Below are 16792 nucleotides of genomic sequence, written 5' to 3' on the forward strand. Positions count from 1 at the left end.
TATGAGGGTATCTCCACGCGGAAATCCCCCAAGCTGGTGCTAGAACCTTCAAAGTTTTTGTAAGAAATGTTCCAGGCATCCACGAGGAGGTGCAGACAGGTCTCTCTCCCCACCACTTGAAGGATCTGGCGGAATTGAGTGTGTCTAAAAATGAGAATTTCATTGTCGGATTTTCGCAAATCCCACACCACGAAATGCCCCTAAATCTCCTCTGGCGAGAGCAAAATTTCACCTTTCTTCGATGGAAAATATGGGAAATCCAGGCGTCATTACTAAAGCCCTTAATGACCACTTCAAGCTTTCAGCCACTTACCGAGGTGCCCTTGACAAATGTCCTTCTGTACTCCAGAAAAACTTCGCTTTTTGGTAGTGATAAGGGCTGGTAATAAAGTACCTGATAATAACAAACAAATTTGGAAGTGGCCATTCCGTTTTTCCTAATGGCTGTTTTTGTGTGTCTGCCGGCGCTCTAACTTCGCCCTTTTTTCAACTACACTGTCCAGGCGAGTGTTTTCGCCCGGATGAAGGTGGAAAAGCCAGTAGCGGTTACATTTTTCTCCCCGCAATAAAGGCCCATAAAGGGGCAATAACAAGAGAAAAATTGCCGAAAATACCTGGAAACAGTCAAAAAGCCCCATTCTACGCCGCTGATTGGTACACAATGGACCCGCGAATTCAAAAGCAGTAATTTTGATAATGACCTTGATAACGGGCGAAATATGGCATTTTTGCAAATCCGGCGCTATTTATTCTTCCCAAGGGAATTAAAAAGGGATTAGAGCGGAGTGCAAGGATAGATAAAAAGGGTTAATCTGCTCGTATTTTCATTTTCGGCCGGATTGGCCCTGTCGCGTTCGGAAACCCTACGATGATGATGGCCCCAATATGTTACAATTACTTTAATCCGGAGACGAAATCTGGTGTCATACTCCACGGGCATTTAAATCGCCCCTTTCACCGACGAATTCTTTGCGAATTCGCCTAGAAAGGAGTCGCCTGATTGATTTCAAACCGTCTTAATTAAAGCCAAAATTTAATCGGATCTCGAGCCCTTGTAATTAATAGGGCAGAAATTCGTCCAAGACAGACTTCCGTATTTAGTGTTTTAACAAGTCAGTCGGGCAGTGTTGCCGGAGGCAGGAAAAAAGGCCACCCTTATTAAGGGCGGATGGGCGATTGAGGGCGTCGGTGGCAACGCCGCGTGCCGAGCGAGCTAATTGGCATGGAAGTGTGTTTGCAGGATTTATGCAGAAAAGTGGCCCTTTTTCCACCTCCAATCTCCCCCTGTCTCGGCCCTGCGAGACGATACAGACTCGCACAACCTTATAAAATTTTACAGCTCTATCCGGCATAATGCCTCAAAATTGAAAAGCATAGACCGTCTTTATCTGTATTTCTATTTTATCAGGTCGTTCTCGTCTGTGTATGAATATAAAGCAGATTGCGACGTTTTCCCCAGGAAAAATCCCGCTATCTTCATGATTGCACGTCTGCTCAGCATATTTCTGAGATATTTAAACACTCCTGGCTCGCATATTGTTTGTGGCTTCTTTTCACGTCAACATCAGTTTAACAAGGGCGTATCTGTTGCAGACCGGAACGTCTGCTGCCAGGAAACTGGATTTAGAGTAAACATTTCCAATAGGAGATTTTTTTTTGCATTTGTCGCTAATGCCTGACAGAGCGAGGGGGGACTTAATAATATCCCCCTGCGTCTGCAGCTATTACATGAAAGTGCGTTATAAAAGCACACAATCAGAGACCTCGGCACAATAAGACCCTAATTCCATTCAATATCGAATATTTGAAAAATCTCGATAAGTAGGAATCGAGAATCGCATACCAAGTGGGAGAACGGGGAGCAGACAACGTCATAATAACGCTTTCTCCATAGTAAACAAGCTGGAAATCGCTTTAACTTTGATGTAACCGACCCAGCAGCAAATGATAAGGAGTTGAGAGGTCAAAGCAATGTACAAACTGTGTCATCGTCATCCCATTCTGCATTGTTCCAACTGCTTATCGAAAAATGCAAATGAAGAAATGTGAACTTCTTCCGTGCTTTTTGGTGTTGATTTGTGTCCAAAGTGTGAGATTAGAGGGGGATAACTGCACCGGCTTTTGTGCAGGATTGGAGAATAGCTCTGAGGGCGGAAGCGAGGCTTCATCCAGTGGGGATTCGGAGAATGGACTTGAGTTGAGTGACCTTAGCATTAATTTGAGTAAGTCTGAAATCTAGCTTCATAAGGCTGCTATGCGCTCATCTTTGTGCGAATACAGCTTTTAATGGAAGAAGAGCTCGGAAATCGACCTGAGCTGAAGTTGGACAAAATTTTCAATTTTCAAAATTCCTCTTCTCAGAGAATGGAAAGCAGCACGAAACACGAATTTGGATGTTTTCATCATACGTAAGCAGCTTTGGCTGAAGCGAGAAGCCTGTGATGGTTTTAAGTTAAATCTCTAAGGTTCTTTCCCGAATGAACGCTTCGGTGTAAATTTTTATGATTATGAATGTATCGTGTAATGAAGATTCCTAAAAATATTTTTCCGAGACTTCAAAACCGTAATTGAGTTATTCAGGATCAATATAGGATCCGTATCGCTCCGGCCATTCAAGCCCGTCAGGGGGATCCACGCCGTCCCGGTAAATGAAAGTGCCTCAAAAGGCCTTAATCAACCGAACTAAATTCAGCGAACTTCCGATTAACCTAAGACGCCTTGCGATGGGTCTAATACTGCCAAGTGAGTCCGAGTTTCTCCCTAAACGAAAATGCCTGCAAAGCTCTAACGGAGGAAGACAGATATTTTTTCGTCTTTCTTCTCCTCTGCATACACTGCTCTTCGTTAGCTGCACAGTTTTCCCTACCTTCTCTCCATGTTCTCATTCCTGTTTCCAGTACCGGCTTTGGGGAGGAGGCGGCGGTATTTCCCGTTCGGCGATTTTCCGGTGGCAGAATTGCTAAGGTCGGCCCTGCTTTCTTTGCTGCATACCCTGTTCATGTTTTTTTTCGTCTCCCGTTTATGTTGTATTATGTATTCGACTATCCACTCTCATTTCCAGAGTTTGCTACTCCCTGTGAGACCCCAAATGGTGAGGTAACATTCTGCGTAAACCTCTCGCAATGCCCGATCCTAGAAGCTGTAAAGAACAAAAAGAGATATTCTGATTATATCCAGGCTGCCAAATGCGGCACTAAGAACGAAGACGTAGAGAACTTTAGGGTCTGTTGTGGAAAGTACAAGAATTTCCGAAACAAAAAGCTAAAACCTGAGCAGGCCATAGAAAGTGAGAACTACAGTAATGTTAACGCTCAAAATGGTCAGTAATCATTCTTCAGCGGCTGATGATGCTTCAGCCTCAAAACCAATATTTGATTCCGACCTGCTTCTGCCTCGTGATTGCGGTACTCAAAGGTTCATATTAAGGGGGAGGATCGTAGGAGGGACTGAGGCTTTGCTTGGGGAGTATCCATGGATGGCCAGGCTCATTCACAAAAACAAAAATGGCAGGAAAAACTATGGATGCGCGGGATTTCTGATTCATCCCAAATACGTAGTTACCGCAGCTCATTGCATTGTCTCAGAGTTTGCTGAAATCAGAGGGGATCCGTGAGTTTAGAGGCTGAGTAGTGTCGGTATTAGACGTTCAATTATTGCAGGTATTCAGTCTTGTTGGGTGAGCATAATGTGGCCACCGTCATTGATTGTTCCCCTAGAGGGTCTGTGTGTGCAGATCCAGTGCAAATTAGCAGGATAAATAAGACAATCGTGCATTCGGCATACAGCAAAGAATCTAAGAACCATCACAACGATATTGCCCTCTTGTATTTGAATAAACATGTCAGAATATCCGGTGAGGTTTTTAGTCAATTTCTGAATTTGTTTTAATGAGAGTTTGGATAAGATTTTGTCAGACCCATATGCCTGGCAATGCAGGAGGATCTCAACTGCAGGCAATACTATATAAGCGGCTGGGGGAAGACTGAAACCGGTAGAGATTAAAGGGTCTTTTAGATGTTTTAATATTACTTGCCTCTTTAGCTGAAACCAGTCCAGTGAAGCTGAAGGTGAATCTGAGCGTCTTCGACAAGGAAGTGTGCAAGGAGAAATTTAAATCCCTGCTGGACTTAGATATACACGAGTCGCAGATATGTGCAGGAGGTGAGAGAATGAAAGACAGCTGTAACGGCGACTCCGGAGGACCGTTGATGATGTACAACGGTAAGCAAGCCGCAGTTCAAAAGAAATTCTTCGCTTTTGACAAAATGCCATTCGCAATTTCGTTAAGAAACTAACGAGAGTCTGCTCATTCGGATGGTTACCTACATTCGCCATGTTGTCAAGAAAATTATTTTTCTCTAACTTCGAATATTTCTTTTACGGCTTAGGTTCCCATTTCTTGGCCGCAGGCCTTGTAAGTTACGGAGTCGGATGCGGAATGGCCGACTGGCCAGGAGTCTATTCCAGCATTCCATATCACCTGAACTGGATCAAACTGAATATGCTCGATATTACAATAAAAAACCCTAAAGTCAAGAAGCCACGAAGCTTGGATAAAGCCAAAGCGGCCAAAGCAAGCGCCGTAGCGGGATCCGGTTGAAATGGGTACATAATCGATGGACTTGCTTAAACATAATTTCAAGTTACATGTTATGTATACATCTGCTAAGAGAGTTTAATTTTCACGTTTTCCAATTCAAATCCCAAATAAATACGTTGCGAAACAACATCCGAATTAATGCTTCTTTTGCTCTAAATCTTATCAGAAAAACCTTTGACCGTCGAGTCTTTTCATAGGAGCAATTGCTGATGGTATCAATATTATTGTAAGCCATTATTATCGTAAACTAACAACTTAACTTGGCATATGTGTGTGGTTGCCTGCTGCATGAACTGCAAGTGACAAATAATGGGAATACCGGTTTATTGATACAATACAAAACGACCAGCTTTACGTATTTGCAAGAAATCACATCCTTTAATTGGGCTGCTTCAAGAACACTTCGTCATAAGTTCACTGACGTGAAGAGTACCAAGATGGATCTCCTCTATTTGCGGGGTGTTTGCTTCGCTATTTGCATTTCCGCCATCAGTGCCCGTAAGTATTTTGTTAGATGCTTTTCCGCTTAGATTCCCATTGTCGCCCATGATATAGAAACCTTGGGTGGGTTCTGCAGAACCCCCTTGGGGGAAGGAGCTAAGTGCATAAGCGTGTATGAGTGCGCCCCTCTGATGTCGCTCCTAAGGATTCCTTCTAGAACCATCGAACAAACACAGTTTCTCTTCAATTCCAGGTGAGTTCAGAATTTTTTACCGATTTTTCATTATCTTGAGGAGGAGCTTTTAGGTGCGGAACTAGTTCTTCTGGGACCACCTACGTATGCTGCGGCTCCGGCCTCAACAAAATCACCTTAACTGAAGATGATTCCGATGGCAAATTCACCCGAAACAATGCCATTCCCGATAGAAATAATTGCGGGTGGCAGGTAGAGATTTACCCTCGAGTTTACTATTAAAGTTATGCTCAGTTTTCTAGGCAGCGAACCGGATTTTTAATGGAGAAGCCACAGCTCTGGACGAATTCCCTTGGATGGCAGTTATTGAATTTTTGAAACCGAATGGGCAGCGTAAAATTGCTTGTGGGGGCTCCCTCATCAGCCCCCGATACATCTTAACAGCCGCCCATTGCGTTAAAGGGGAAGTTTTGATTAAACTTGGGCAACCGTAAGTTTTGCAAAGAAAACTTTCATGCATGATACCGCTCCGCCGTTAGCGTTATTTTTTCTTTACGTGGTACCGCGTCAGCTTAACCGCAACGTTAATCTTTTTTGTTTCTATAGAATCAATGTGCGTTTAGGGGAATACGATACCAGCAGCCCTGACAGGGACTGCTTCCGAATAAACCGCACCAGCTTCTGCAACGAAAAGGAAATAAATGCAGGAATTGAGGAAATCATTCCACATCCTGGATACAGTGGAGACTACAGTCGATACTATGACATTGCCTTGATCAGGCTTGATCGAAACATACCATATTCCGGTTAGCTAAAATACCGATCAGAACATTGTTTATGAGAATCCCCTTCCAGACTACATTCAGCCAATATGTCTCCCAGAACCCTCAGAGGCCTCTACTGCTGGAGATAACCTTATAGTCGCGGGTTGGGGTAGGACTGAAAACGGCAGGGACAGCAACGTGAAGCTGAAACTACAGGTTCCCTTAACCGAGGCCAGAAAATGCAGGAACGCTTTCGCCCCCCTGGGGGTGCAATTGAGGGATGATCAAATCTGTGCTGGAGGGGAGGATGGCAAGGATTCCTGCACAGGTTTGCGGCAAATTTGGTGACCTCGATTTCTAGACAACACAGGGTTTTAGGTGACAGTGGAGGTCCGTTGATGCGGACCTTGTCCTCAGATGTTGCCAGATGGGTGGTTGAGGGAGTTGTTTCTTTTGGGTATACTCAGTGCGGCACCAAAGGATTTCCAGGTGTCTACACGAGAGTGGCTAAGTACGTGCCCTGGATCCATAAATCAGTAAAGAATTAGAGTTTATTTATTATGTAAATAAGGTACCTAATGGACAAAGAGAGTGTTTTCTTTAAAGCTTCTTGCTCGCATTGGTCCAGGTGGTTTGGTTGCCGCAACACACCATGGGTAGCCCTCCCGGCTTCCTTTTTGTGCACTCAGAGGCCTTAATGAACTGCCTTTCTTGGGTGCTAATCTTACTGGCCCCATTCAACAGCAATTTAAGAAATAGCTCACAATCACTGATTCTCACGCATTGTCCCTTATCTCCATTGGGAGTTCTACAAACCAAGACTTTAGCCTCTAAAACAAGGAATTCTAATAGCGAAGTTCTAATACTGATCATTTGGGTTCTTCTTACCATTTTCTTTCAATTGGGCTATGCAGGGGGCTAACAGCAAAGCTACGACGAAGACGGAAGTCACAAACATGTTGGTCAAATTGAACAGGTTTAACTATCTACTTAGATGAAAATAAACACTAACATTTATAGCCTGATGGTATGAAGAAACCTGAAAAGCTACGTATTTACTAATCAGGTTTTGTGGTCCTTCTTTGAAATTTTAATCGACAGAATGTTACCGCAGGTACTCGGTTTGGATGCTACAGCGTTTATTGGTGGGATTTTCCATTGCGTAGGTGCTTCTTAGTGCGAAGTTTACATAGGTTTTTAATATGAATAATGACCGCAAAGAAATATGATCAGTTTCATACGAAATGCTCCACCCATTAATAATAATAATTAAGTCTTGTAATTTTCGCAAAATAATGCTGATCTTGTATAGATTTTTTCTTGAACACCTCCTGAGGCCAATATTAGTACCTTTCGTGCAGACTTTACCAAAAGGCATTTTCCAACAGGATCATGCAAGGCCGCATACTGCGAATATTACTCGAAGATACCTGGGTCAAGCACAATTGGGAATGTTGCCTTGGCCTGCACGGTTACCAGACCTATCACCTAGTGAACATATTTGGGATATGAGCCGCGGTCTTCGAAATTTACCGAGGCCTTCAAACAATGTAGATGACCTTGTACAACACCTTGAGTTAGTATAAGATACCCCCAGGATATTGATCATTTGTCGGAAGGCACGCCGCGAAGAGTATGGTGCTTGCCTTGCTTTACGAGGCGATGTCACTCATTATTAACTTTTTAATTAATAAATGTGTTTTTTTTACTGAACCTGCGATCGTTTGATACTCTACTATGAAGCATTATTTCGCCAAGAAATAATGACTTAATTATTTTTATTGCTGGGTGGTGCTTTTCATATGACAGTGAGTGTATCTGGATGCTTAAAAAAAGGAAAAAATCGGTTAGAACTGTGCGGAATTATTCGGGCTAATTTTAATATGAAAATTCGGCAATTTTCCACCGAATTTATCCGATGCGGTATCAAGTGGAGCAGCATTTTCTAAAACTATGGTGATGTACGACGACTTTTTTGCTTTTTGCAACCTTGTTTAGGTGCCACCCTGGTTTCCTCGACTCTTAGGTTTTACTATTCCGTCACAAATTATTTCAACTTTTGTTAAAATACCTGAAAAACCAGCAGCGTACAAGTTTCACCTAGCGGCAAGCGGAACTACCCTTGGCAAGTCTCGCGCCCTGGGTGCATCTCAGTGCTGGGGTAAGCAGATACTGCAACAACTACCTCTTTACGAATAACCTAAATACGTACACTAATAAGTGTTTTGACCAGAAACAGATTTAATGTGCGACATTCCTCGGTTGCACGAAGGCCTTTTGTAGAATCACCCAAATACTAAAAAATTCTTGGTTCAAGTCGCAAAAGTACATATTAAATCGTCTACATCTAAAGAATGTCCCTGCCGGAATATTTTTCTTATTAAGAAAAAAAATCTCTAATGAGCATAAAACTCTGACCAGCTAAAATACCAATTCGATTCACAGGATTTCAATGAGCACCAGTAACGGAAAAATGATTGGCTTCTTTATTGGTAAAACCTTGGAAAGTCCGGAATGCATTATAAGAACAACGACTTCAGACGTTTAGATTATGGCCATTAAGGCGGAGGTTAATCAAGGACACGCTAAATCAACAACGCCATCTCTGGTCTAGAAAAAAGTATTAACGAAGTTAATACCTGGACAACTATGAATTAAGAGTGGGTCCTAGAGCGGCTTAACTGTTAAGTGCTCCTCGACAATGTAACCCTTTATGAATGGCTCTAGATTGGGGAGAGATTTATCTTAAGCGCGGACAGATGCCGCTGTCTTGCAACAATTTTCTCCCAAACAGATGGCGCCCATAACCCTCTTTCCTCAAACACTCCATACCTTAGATCTCGTTTATCTTGCGATAATAACATTTTTATATTAAAGATACCTTTTAGTACCAGTCAGACAATTAAAACTGACGGCGGAACGTTGTTTATTAGTAATATTCCCTAATTAATATGTAAGCTCCAGTGATGTTGTTCCTAGTGTTATCATTGAGTTTGCTCGCCATCTTTGATACCGAGGGCTGCCCCTGTACGTGCAGGATCTTTGACTTGAGAGAATCTTAGTAATCCATCAAGTTTTAGTGAACGTGTGTAGAACCCCTAATGATACCCAGGGATATTGTACGCAGCTGCAGAATTGCGTTCATTTAGGGAAGTTGGCCAACAGTACTGATTTGAGAGGGAGGAAGTTTGTCCGAACCTCGATATGCGGATATGATTTAGACAACTCGTATCTGTATTGCTGTGATGCTGATGGAGTTTTAGAAAAGCTCAAAGAAAATTGCACTTTTACTTCCAAACCCAACATGGCGCCAACTCAAGAATATCATTCGTCTCCTCCTCCTGTTAAAATTGAGTCTAGTACGACACCTCCAACAGTCACAGGTATTTACCTTCAAACTCTCAAAACTCACCTGTTAACATAATACTTTTCTCATTTCACAGGTTCCCCATTGGTATCTCATTTAAGCTACTGTCAAACCCCTAATGGGGACATCGCTCAGTGCATGTCCATCTTCAGCTGTCCTTCTCTTTTGGCAGCTGCAGTCAGTAACACCACCAGTGACTCCAGGAGGTACTTGCGCGAATCCACATGCGGATACAAAAGTGGGATTTTCTTCGTTTGTTGCGGGAAAGACATCAACTTTGCCCAGTCGAATCTGGAACAGGACTTTGCAGAAGAAGCTGAAGAGATTAGGCCTAGTGATGCTATAGGTGAAGATATGTGTGGTGTGGAAGTAGGTATGGTTTAGATACTTGTAGACAAGCATTTGGGAGTGAAGTTTGGGTTTTAGGTGACTCCCGAAAACGTCCCGTTTGTGCGCGAGGATAGGAATTTATTCCAGAATATTTCCCTAGAAAATAGGATTTTCGGAGGTACAGAGTCAGAACTCCATGAATTCCCATGGGTGGCCCTCTTGGAGTACGCGGATAACCATACTGGCTATCGAGTATTTCTTTGCGCCGGTTCTCTGATCTCCTCCAGACACGTTCTCACGGCTGCGCATTGCATAATCCCCGTCTCCGCTTATAAAATGTGATTTTGGCTAATTTATGAATGCACGGTGCCTATTTAACAATGTTCCAGGGTGAGTGTCCGATTGGGGGCCTGGAACTACACCACTACAGACAAGTACTGCGCCCAAAGTAACGGTACAACTGTATGCATTGACCCGGCCGTTGATGTGGAAGTAGCCTCTTCGTATGTTCATCCCTCATATGTACCCAGAACCAAACAGAAACACCATGATATTGGGATTATCACGCTAAAGAACGACGTCAAGTTTACAGGCACGTTCTAATGGAAAACTTAAAAATAATAATACACTTTTAAATGAAATGTAGGTCACGTTAGGCCAATTTGCCTCCCGATCCAGGGAGTGGACGCTCCTCCTGGAGAGAGGCTGACATTATCCGGATGGGGCTTGACTGGCTTTAATGATGCCACGGTGATCAAACAAAAAGTTGACGTACCTCTGATCCCAGTGTCGCAGTGCTCTTTAATGTTCCTGAAAAATTTCACTCTGGGTACCAAAGAGGAACGTAGACTGAGCAGAGGGCAGTTCTGCGCCGGAGGGGAGAGTGGCAAAGACGCATGCGTAGGTAAGCAAAACATACATTTACCCCAGTAGGTGTCTTATTATGCACTTTCCAGGCGACAGTGGAGCTCCATTGATGAGACGATTCAATTCTTCCAGATGGCACGTAGAGGGAGTAGTCTCGTTTGGGATCGGCTGTGGAGTGACAGATTTTTATGGGGTGTACACGAAAGTGTCTTATTACACTGACTGGATACGCGAAATTGTTAGTAATAAATAAATTATTTATCTTTTATTGTTATTATATTGTGATGCTGACAATTGTGCCTGACCCCGCGGTTTTCCGGGATTTTACACTCGTCAATCAAAAACACATTGGTGTGCTAAAAATTTGGAGCACATGTATTATTAAATGATCTAATTACCAAGGAAGTGAGGAAATGACGAACTCATGGAGAATCCCTTATTCCCGGTATCAAACTCCCCTCTCAGCTAACCAGCACGTTACTCACTACCTTTCACCATATACGCTTTTGTGGTCTTACAGCAGCTAGTCGGTGTATGCATCTAAGCAGAATGACTGTGTTCAAGTCAGTATTAAGTGCGGCATTCCTAGCGATTTTTATTGGTAAGTTCCTATATAGGGCGTTATTTAAGTACGTAGCTAAACTTCAAAGGCCGATTCTTTGAATGATTCTAAGACGAAAGTTTTATATAAACATAGGTGATGAAGCTTCGTTTTCAAGATACAGGGTATTGAGCTTAAGAAAAAAATTTTTACACATTAAAAAAAATTTAAATAACGAAAAGAGGTAAACTCATATGACACTACAATTTGGTGATAGTTTTTAATGTATTTTGAAGGATTATTTTAAGCTGGAAATTTTTTGTGTCTTGCTAGTGACATGCGCAGGACTAACGACGGAAATTTAAGATAAACCTAACAAGAAAAACGCATTATTAAAACTACACTTAAACAAATTGTAGGCAAATTTTTAAGCAAAAAAAACTCTTAACAATAAGCAACATAAAAAGTTATAATAGTTCCTGAACATGTCCATCTTCTACACGAGCATTAGCTCGTCTTAAGATCAATTGCCGAACACGTTGACATATCCCCTTAGTTTATCTCATCTGATTACATGAAGGCAGTATCCGTTGGATTGATTCTTCTTGTGCAGTTTTGACCGAAGTCCTATAAACGAAGAACGTTACATGACCGCAAAAGGAAAAATCTAACGGATTTAAATCCGGCGACTTGGGAGGCCATGACTGTGCTTATTGCGAAACAAATATAAAAGTTTGTAAAATGTCAGTAAGGTATAAATAACAATAATAACCATAAATACCATTGCCAAATTTCAACAAAATCGGCTTCAGGATTATTGAAACTTTTAAGATAAATCAATTTTAAAAAAGTTTCAAACTTTGCATCTTGAAAACAAAGCATTACCGGACTTATGTTTATATAAACTTTTCGCCTCAGGATCACCCAAAAAATCACCCCTTGACCTTTGGCCGCATACTTAAGTAACGCCCTGTAGTGTAAACTATAAGTTTTCACATGCTTTAATAAAATATTAGGCACTTCTACGGTTGCCTCTATAGACATAGAATGTCTGCCCCTTGAAGAGTGCCCCTTCTCCGTGAACATTCTCTCTAAAAGGTCTCATATCAAATACGTGATCGACTTTGTGAATTCCACGAAATGCGGACGAGATTCTCAAGGAAAAATCAAAGTGTGGTGTGCCAAATTTGTGAACTGCAGGACTCACGACCTTAGAAATGGTAAGAAATAGATGGGCAATCTCTGCCGATACAGGTCCCTACAGGGCGACCCAACAAAAAGGATGCACCTCGACTTTTAGAACTTAAAATGAAAATCTGTACAAACCCTCGGGCCCATCAATTTTTTATTCGAAAGGGACAATTTTTAATTTGATTTTCAACCCCTGAACAAGGGTGACAGTTACCCTCAAAATTTTTAATAGAAAGAGGTGTCGCCTGATAACTCATTTTAAAGATAGTGATGCTCTCATTATAACATAATAGTTTGAGATCACTACTATTACCTCTGTTGAAATGATAATTTATGAAGGTCTGTGGGGAAAAAAGCTTCTAGGTAATAATTAATTTATCAAAATAAGAGCTGCAGGATTCAAAATGAGTGTAGGAACACCTTCAAATGTGACATAACATTGAATCATGAATACCACCAAATTACACCCGAAATCATCACGTAACGTAGGATAAAGCTTTGAATACAGTTTATTTTATTTTATGGAGCTAAATAGCGCTCATTTCCAGCATTTAATAAATTGATCAGAACAGTATTGTGAACTATTCTTTCATTTACCCACGTTTTCAAGAAAAAAATAAAAAGAGCTACCCTTTCAAATTTGAGGGGCAAAACTCATCTCTGTCGCAACGATCCAGTGATATCTCACTTTTAAAGGTCTTTTTACCCTCATTTTGAAGTCTGCAGCTTTTATTGTGATAAAGTAATTATTACGTAAAAGCTTTTTTCCTCACAGACTTTGACAAGCTCTCATATCAAGGGGGGTAATGGCAGTGAATTCAAATTTGGAGGTTAAAATTGGGATACAACTACCTTTAAAAAGAGATATCACTTTCCACTCCTTCCCATTAGGAATTTTGGCGCTAACTGTCGCCCCTGTTCGGGTGGAAAATACAATAAAAAATTGTCTCCTCTCGAATCAAACATCCCCCAGCCCGAAGGTTTTTACACATTTTCATTTTAAACACTAAAAATCGAGGCGTGAAGTTTTTGTTGAGCCACCCTGTACACCTGTGTAATTATGCTTGTACGCAGGTACTTGCCTTCCTGAACCACATTGCATCAGTGAATCATCCCGTGAGAGCTTAAGCGAATGCAACATCCCGGGCAAACCCCCGTCTTCGTATATTTGCTGTCCATGGCCAACAAGTAAAAAACGACGCAATGTTCGTAGGGACGAGGAATTCCATGATGATCGTCATGATGACTTGGACTTCATGGACAATCGACTGCTTCCTACATCACCAGAACAAAAGGAAGATCACCATGACGGATGGTGGACGAACAGACTGTTTAGTGGCGAGGAAGAAGAATCTGCACCGTCACCTCCGATTGTCAATGATTCATGCAAAACTCCTGATAATGACCAAGGTTACAGCCCCACCCCTTTTTTTTCTAAATAAATTTGTTGTAAAATTTAATGTATCAGGTACTTGCAAGGATATTTATCAATGCCCCAGAATGCTGGAAGCTCTGGCAAATTTTAACAAATCAGACATCAATGCTTTGGACTACTTAAGGAGGTTCGAATGCCCTAACAAAGACCTGGACGCTAAGCTGGTCTGCTGTCCTCAGAGATCTATAGTACTCCCAGTTAGTAGCTCCAGAAGCTCCTCAGCTTTAGGTTAAAAATTCCCGCATTGCCAGAACTTTTCCATGATATACCTTCATGGTTCCAGAGAACCAAGTTTGCGGCCAGCAATCTACGGAAAACAAAATAGCAGGCGGAAGTGCCACATCCTTGGGAGAATTCCCTTGGGTTGCTCTACTTGAATATGACAGCAAATGGGGGCGGAGATATGGGTGTGGGGGGAGCGTTATTAGTGTAAGATATATCTTAACAGCTGCCCATTGTGTGGATTTAGGAGTTCTCGAGAAGAATGGATACCTCCAAGTGTGAGTTACCAAGACATTTTTTCTATATTCTTTTCACAGTTAAAATAGAGTGGAAGTAACCGAAAATTTAATGAAAACCTTGATTGCCATTGGCAGAAAGACTACAAAAATTGCGGATTTTCTTACTTATTTTCCATATAAGTACCTACAAGCCTTAGAGACTGGGTGGTGCTACTGGGTGAGGTCAAAAAAATTGTTGGAAAATATAATAAATAATAGAATGAAACTTAACGAAACCTAACCCAACCATAACCACACCCTTCAAAACCCAAACTAACACAACCAAACCATTCTTATCCAATTCAAAACTTGCGTGAATAACATAATTGAAAAGCATTTTAAATATATATGGTGGGTTTAGCTATGGTTAAGTTAGGTTTGATTATACTGAGTGCTCCTAGATAGGGTTGCCTGCACCACAAAAGAAGCAAAATTTGCATTTTTCGGCAAAAACTAACCCTTCATAAAAGTTTTTGCTTGTTACGGAAACACCTTTCACACTGAGAAAAAATGATTTTTTTTACACGAGGAGCTCAGAATCTTTCAAAACTTTGTTTCAGCTTAAGAGTATCCTGCTTCTATTTCTTATTTTTGATCAAAATGTTAATAAAATGTTGTTAATGTTCGTTAGAATTACTTTAATAGTCAAAATTAAAAATTTGAATTGTTTTTATTTTAAAATTGATTAATAAATCTTAAGCTAACCAAAGAAATAAGATACTGAGGTTAAACAATGTATTATCTTCAACTAATATTAACTTATTTCTTTGAAATCTATCTGAGCGCAGCCCTGACACCCCGCCTCTTTTTTTAAATTCCGCTCTACCTCAGGTTTAAATGAACTGTAAATTGTCTCTTCGTAGGGACAAAATTGTACTTGGAGAGCACGATACCAGGAACGCTACAGATTGCTTCGTTACTCAGTACGGATCTGAGTGTTCTGACCCTCTGCAAATATTGGACGTCGAGAAAATCATCGAGCACCAAAGTTTTAGCACGAGTACCACACGCAACGATATAGCGTTGATAAGGGTGGAAAAAGACATTGTCTATTCCAGTGAGTATTCAAAGCAATAGCCAGTGTTGAAATATGATTTTAAATCTAACTATCATTGCAGGATACGTGCAGCCAATTTGTCTGCCTTCAAGCAGCTTTATCCTGCAAGAAAAAGAGAATTTCTTCATTACTGGATGGGGAAGGACCGAGACTGGCTCAACAAGTCCTGTAAAGCTAAAAGCCAGAATGCCGTTAACTAATAAAGGCAACTGCAGCCAGTTAGGCCCTTTAGGAGAAGGACAAATTTGCCTCAGCAATGGGCTAGGCGTGGATAGCTGCAAAGGTATACTCGAATAAACCCAAAGATATTCCAGACAATATTGCTTAGTTTTGCAGGCGATTCTGGAGGTCCAGTGATGAGAATCAGTGCCGAGTCCGGTGACATAGTGACCACCCTAGTCGGCATTATTTCCTACGGTTTTGGTAAATGCGGAACCAGCAACAGCGTGAACACTTACGTGCCATTCTACCTCGATTGGATCAAGCAAAATACGAATTAAGACCATACGTACTTTTTATGTTATATTTTATGCATTCGAACACCCTGTATATCAACATCCCCATCCACGTTTCAGCTCTCCCTAGTAATCAATAAACGGACTGACCTTGAACTTGAATTTGGGGGATGCAAAGGAAGGGAGAAGGGACGCATGCCCCGGTTGCCTGCATGTTGCAGTCGAATGTCGACCTAAAGGGCTTATAAATTGAAGTTATTTTTGTGTGTATTTTCAAATTTTGGTGTTGCTTAAATTTGTTATTGATTTCTCTGCCATTCTCTGCAATAACTCTTTGGCGACGAAACGGTAAATGGAATGGTTTGTCCATATACAGGGTAATTCGAATTCGCTACTCACCATTGGGATCTCGAAAACCGTAAAAGGTACGAGGTCGCTTAGATTGTGGCAAAGTTGCGTACTTTCGAGCTTTGCGAAGTGACTTTTTGAAATTTGGAAAGTTTCGATTACCGCCAAAGCTACTTTCACCCTTTTATTTGTAATATGGCACCATAAAATCTTAAATACAACGTTTCAGAATTTGGCAACCATTGAGAACTTAATTTTTTTTAATATTGACTAGAATTTTTTATTGTATTTTTGAATTAAATGATGTGTCACCCTTACAAATCTATTATTAACAGCGTACTGAATTGGAAAAAACATATTATGGATTACACAAGTGAAGAATACCGTGACATGTTGCGACTTTATTTCATACACCACAGACATTCTGTGCATGCCAGAAGAGCGTATCTTAAAGAATATTCTGAAAGACGGCAGCCGCATTATTCACATTTTTGCCGGTTCGAACGAAATTTAGTAGAATGTTGCATTAACTTTGTTATTTTCATGGTAACACTTATGTCCAAGGAGTGTTTCATTATTTTATTTTTTTTAATGTATTTTGTGCTCTTACGTTTACTTTGACTGTAAGCGTGACACATCACTTAATTCAGAAAATCAAAGATTTTTTAAAAATGGAATAAAAAATTCGGGTTCGTACTTAAAA

At 41.1% G+C, this 16792-nt stretch overlaps 3 protein-coding genes and 1 long non-coding RNA gene across 5 annotated transcripts; 3 read left to right on the forward strand and 1 right to left on the reverse strand.

The window, feature by feature from the left end:
• Nucleotides 1-1908: 1908 nt before the first annotated feature.
• LOC136346009 (ovochymase-like) lies at nucleotides 1909-10828 on the forward strand. Its single transcript, XM_066294818.1, has 13 exons — nucleotides 1909-2222; nucleotides 3062-3286; nucleotides 3339-3609; nucleotides 3660-3853; nucleotides 3905-3991; nucleotides 4042-4221; nucleotides 4389-4595; nucleotides 9079-9381; nucleotides 9442-9734; nucleotides 9792-10033; nucleotides 10085-10287; nucleotides 10342-10599; nucleotides 10652-10828. Exons 1-13 carry the CDS (start codon nucleotides 2030-2032, stop codon nucleotides 10813-10815), a joined length of 2820 nt encoding a protein of 939 aa, XP_066150915.1. The 5' UTR covers nucleotides 1909-2029; the 3' UTR covers nucleotides 10816-10828.
• On the forward strand, nucleotides 4963-7711 carry LOC136345795 (phenoloxidase-activating factor 1-like). 2 transcript variants are annotated; one of them, XM_066294400.1, is made up of 8 exons: nucleotides 4963-5098; nucleotides 5156-5294; nucleotides 5348-5486; nucleotides 5537-5724; nucleotides 5841-6040; nucleotides 6090-6326; nucleotides 6377-6569; nucleotides 6627-7711. In XM_066294400.1, exons 1-7 carry the CDS (start codon nucleotides 5038-5040, stop codon nucleotides 6544-6546), a joined length of 1134 nt encoding a protein of 377 aa, XP_066150497.1. In that variant the 5' UTR covers nucleotides 4963-5037; the 3' UTR covers nucleotides 6547-6569; nucleotides 6627-7711. The 2 variants fall into 2 exon arrangements, with proteins under 2 accessions (XP_066150497.1, XP_066150496.1); XM_066294399.1 differs by lacking the exon at nucleotides 6627-7711 and having other exon boundaries at nucleotides 6377-6585.
• LOC136345802 (uncharacterized) lies at nucleotides 4978-7023 on the reverse strand. The gene is made up of 3 exons (XR_010733207.1): nucleotides 6887-7023; nucleotides 6574-6828; nucleotides 4978-6518 (listed from the first exon to the last, which is right to left on the reverse strand). It is a non-coding gene; the product is annotated as an uncharacterized lncRNA (long non-coding RNA).
• A 121-nt stretch (nucleotides 10829-10949) lies between the features above and the next one.
• On the forward strand, nucleotides 10950-16677 carry LOC136345793 (phenoloxidase-activating factor 3-like). The gene is made up of 8 exons (XM_066294395.1): nucleotides 10950-11163; nucleotides 12120-12323; nucleotides 13369-13704; nucleotides 13763-13957; nucleotides 14013-14229; nucleotides 15093-15286; nucleotides 15348-15569; nucleotides 15623-16677. Exons 1-8 carry the CDS (start codon nucleotides 11097-11099, stop codon nucleotides 15784-15786), a joined length of 1599 nt encoding a protein of 532 aa, XP_066150492.1. The 5' UTR covers nucleotides 10950-11096; the 3' UTR covers nucleotides 15787-16677.
• Nucleotides 16678-16792: the final 115 nt, after the last annotated feature.

The sequence above is a fragment of the Euwallacea fornicatus genome, chromosome 21 (genome assembly GCF_040115645.1).
Source record: "Euwallacea fornicatus isolate EFF26 chromosome 21, ASM4011564v1, whole genome shotgun sequence".
Taxonomy (NCBI): domain Eukaryota; kingdom Metazoa; phylum Arthropoda; class Insecta; order Coleoptera; family Curculionidae; genus Euwallacea; species Euwallacea fornicatus.

Coding starts and splice junctions, on each gene's coding strand:
- LOC136346009 (XM_066294818.1), top strand. CDS start 2,030: ATGCAAATGAAGAAATGTGAACTTCTTCCGTGCTTTTTGGTGTTGATT. Junction 2,223..3,061: donor TGACCTTAGCATTAATTTGA/GTAAGTCTGAAA, acceptor TCTCATTTCCAG/AGTTTGCTACTCCCTGTGAG. Junction 10,288..10,341: donor GAACGACGTCAAGTTTACAG/GCACGTTCTAAT, acceptor AATGAAATGTAG/GTCACGTTAGGCCAATTTGC.
- LOC136345795 (XM_066294400.1), top strand. CDS start 5,038: ATGGATCTCCTCTATTTGCGGGGTGTTTGCTTCGCTATTTGCATTTCC. Junction 5,295..5,347: donor CAGTTTCTCTTCAATTCCAG/GTGAGTTCAGAA, acceptor AGGAGCTTTTAG/GTGCGGAACTAGTTCTTCTG. Junction 6,041..6,089: donor TCGAAACATACCATATTCCG/GTTAGCTAAAAT, acceptor ATCCCCTTCCAG/ACTACATTCAGCCAATATGT.
- LOC136345793 (XM_066294395.1), top strand. CDS start 11,097: ATGCATCTAAGCAGAATGACTGTGTTCAAGTCAGTATTAAGTGCGGCA. Junction 13,705..13,762: donor AACTCCTGATAATGACCAAG/GTTACAGCCCCA, acceptor TTAATGTATCAG/GTACTTGCAAGGATATTTAT. Junction 14,230..15,092: donor AAGAATGGATACCTCCAAGT/GTGAGTTACCAA, acceptor GTCTCTTCGTAG/GGACAAAATTGTACTTGGAG.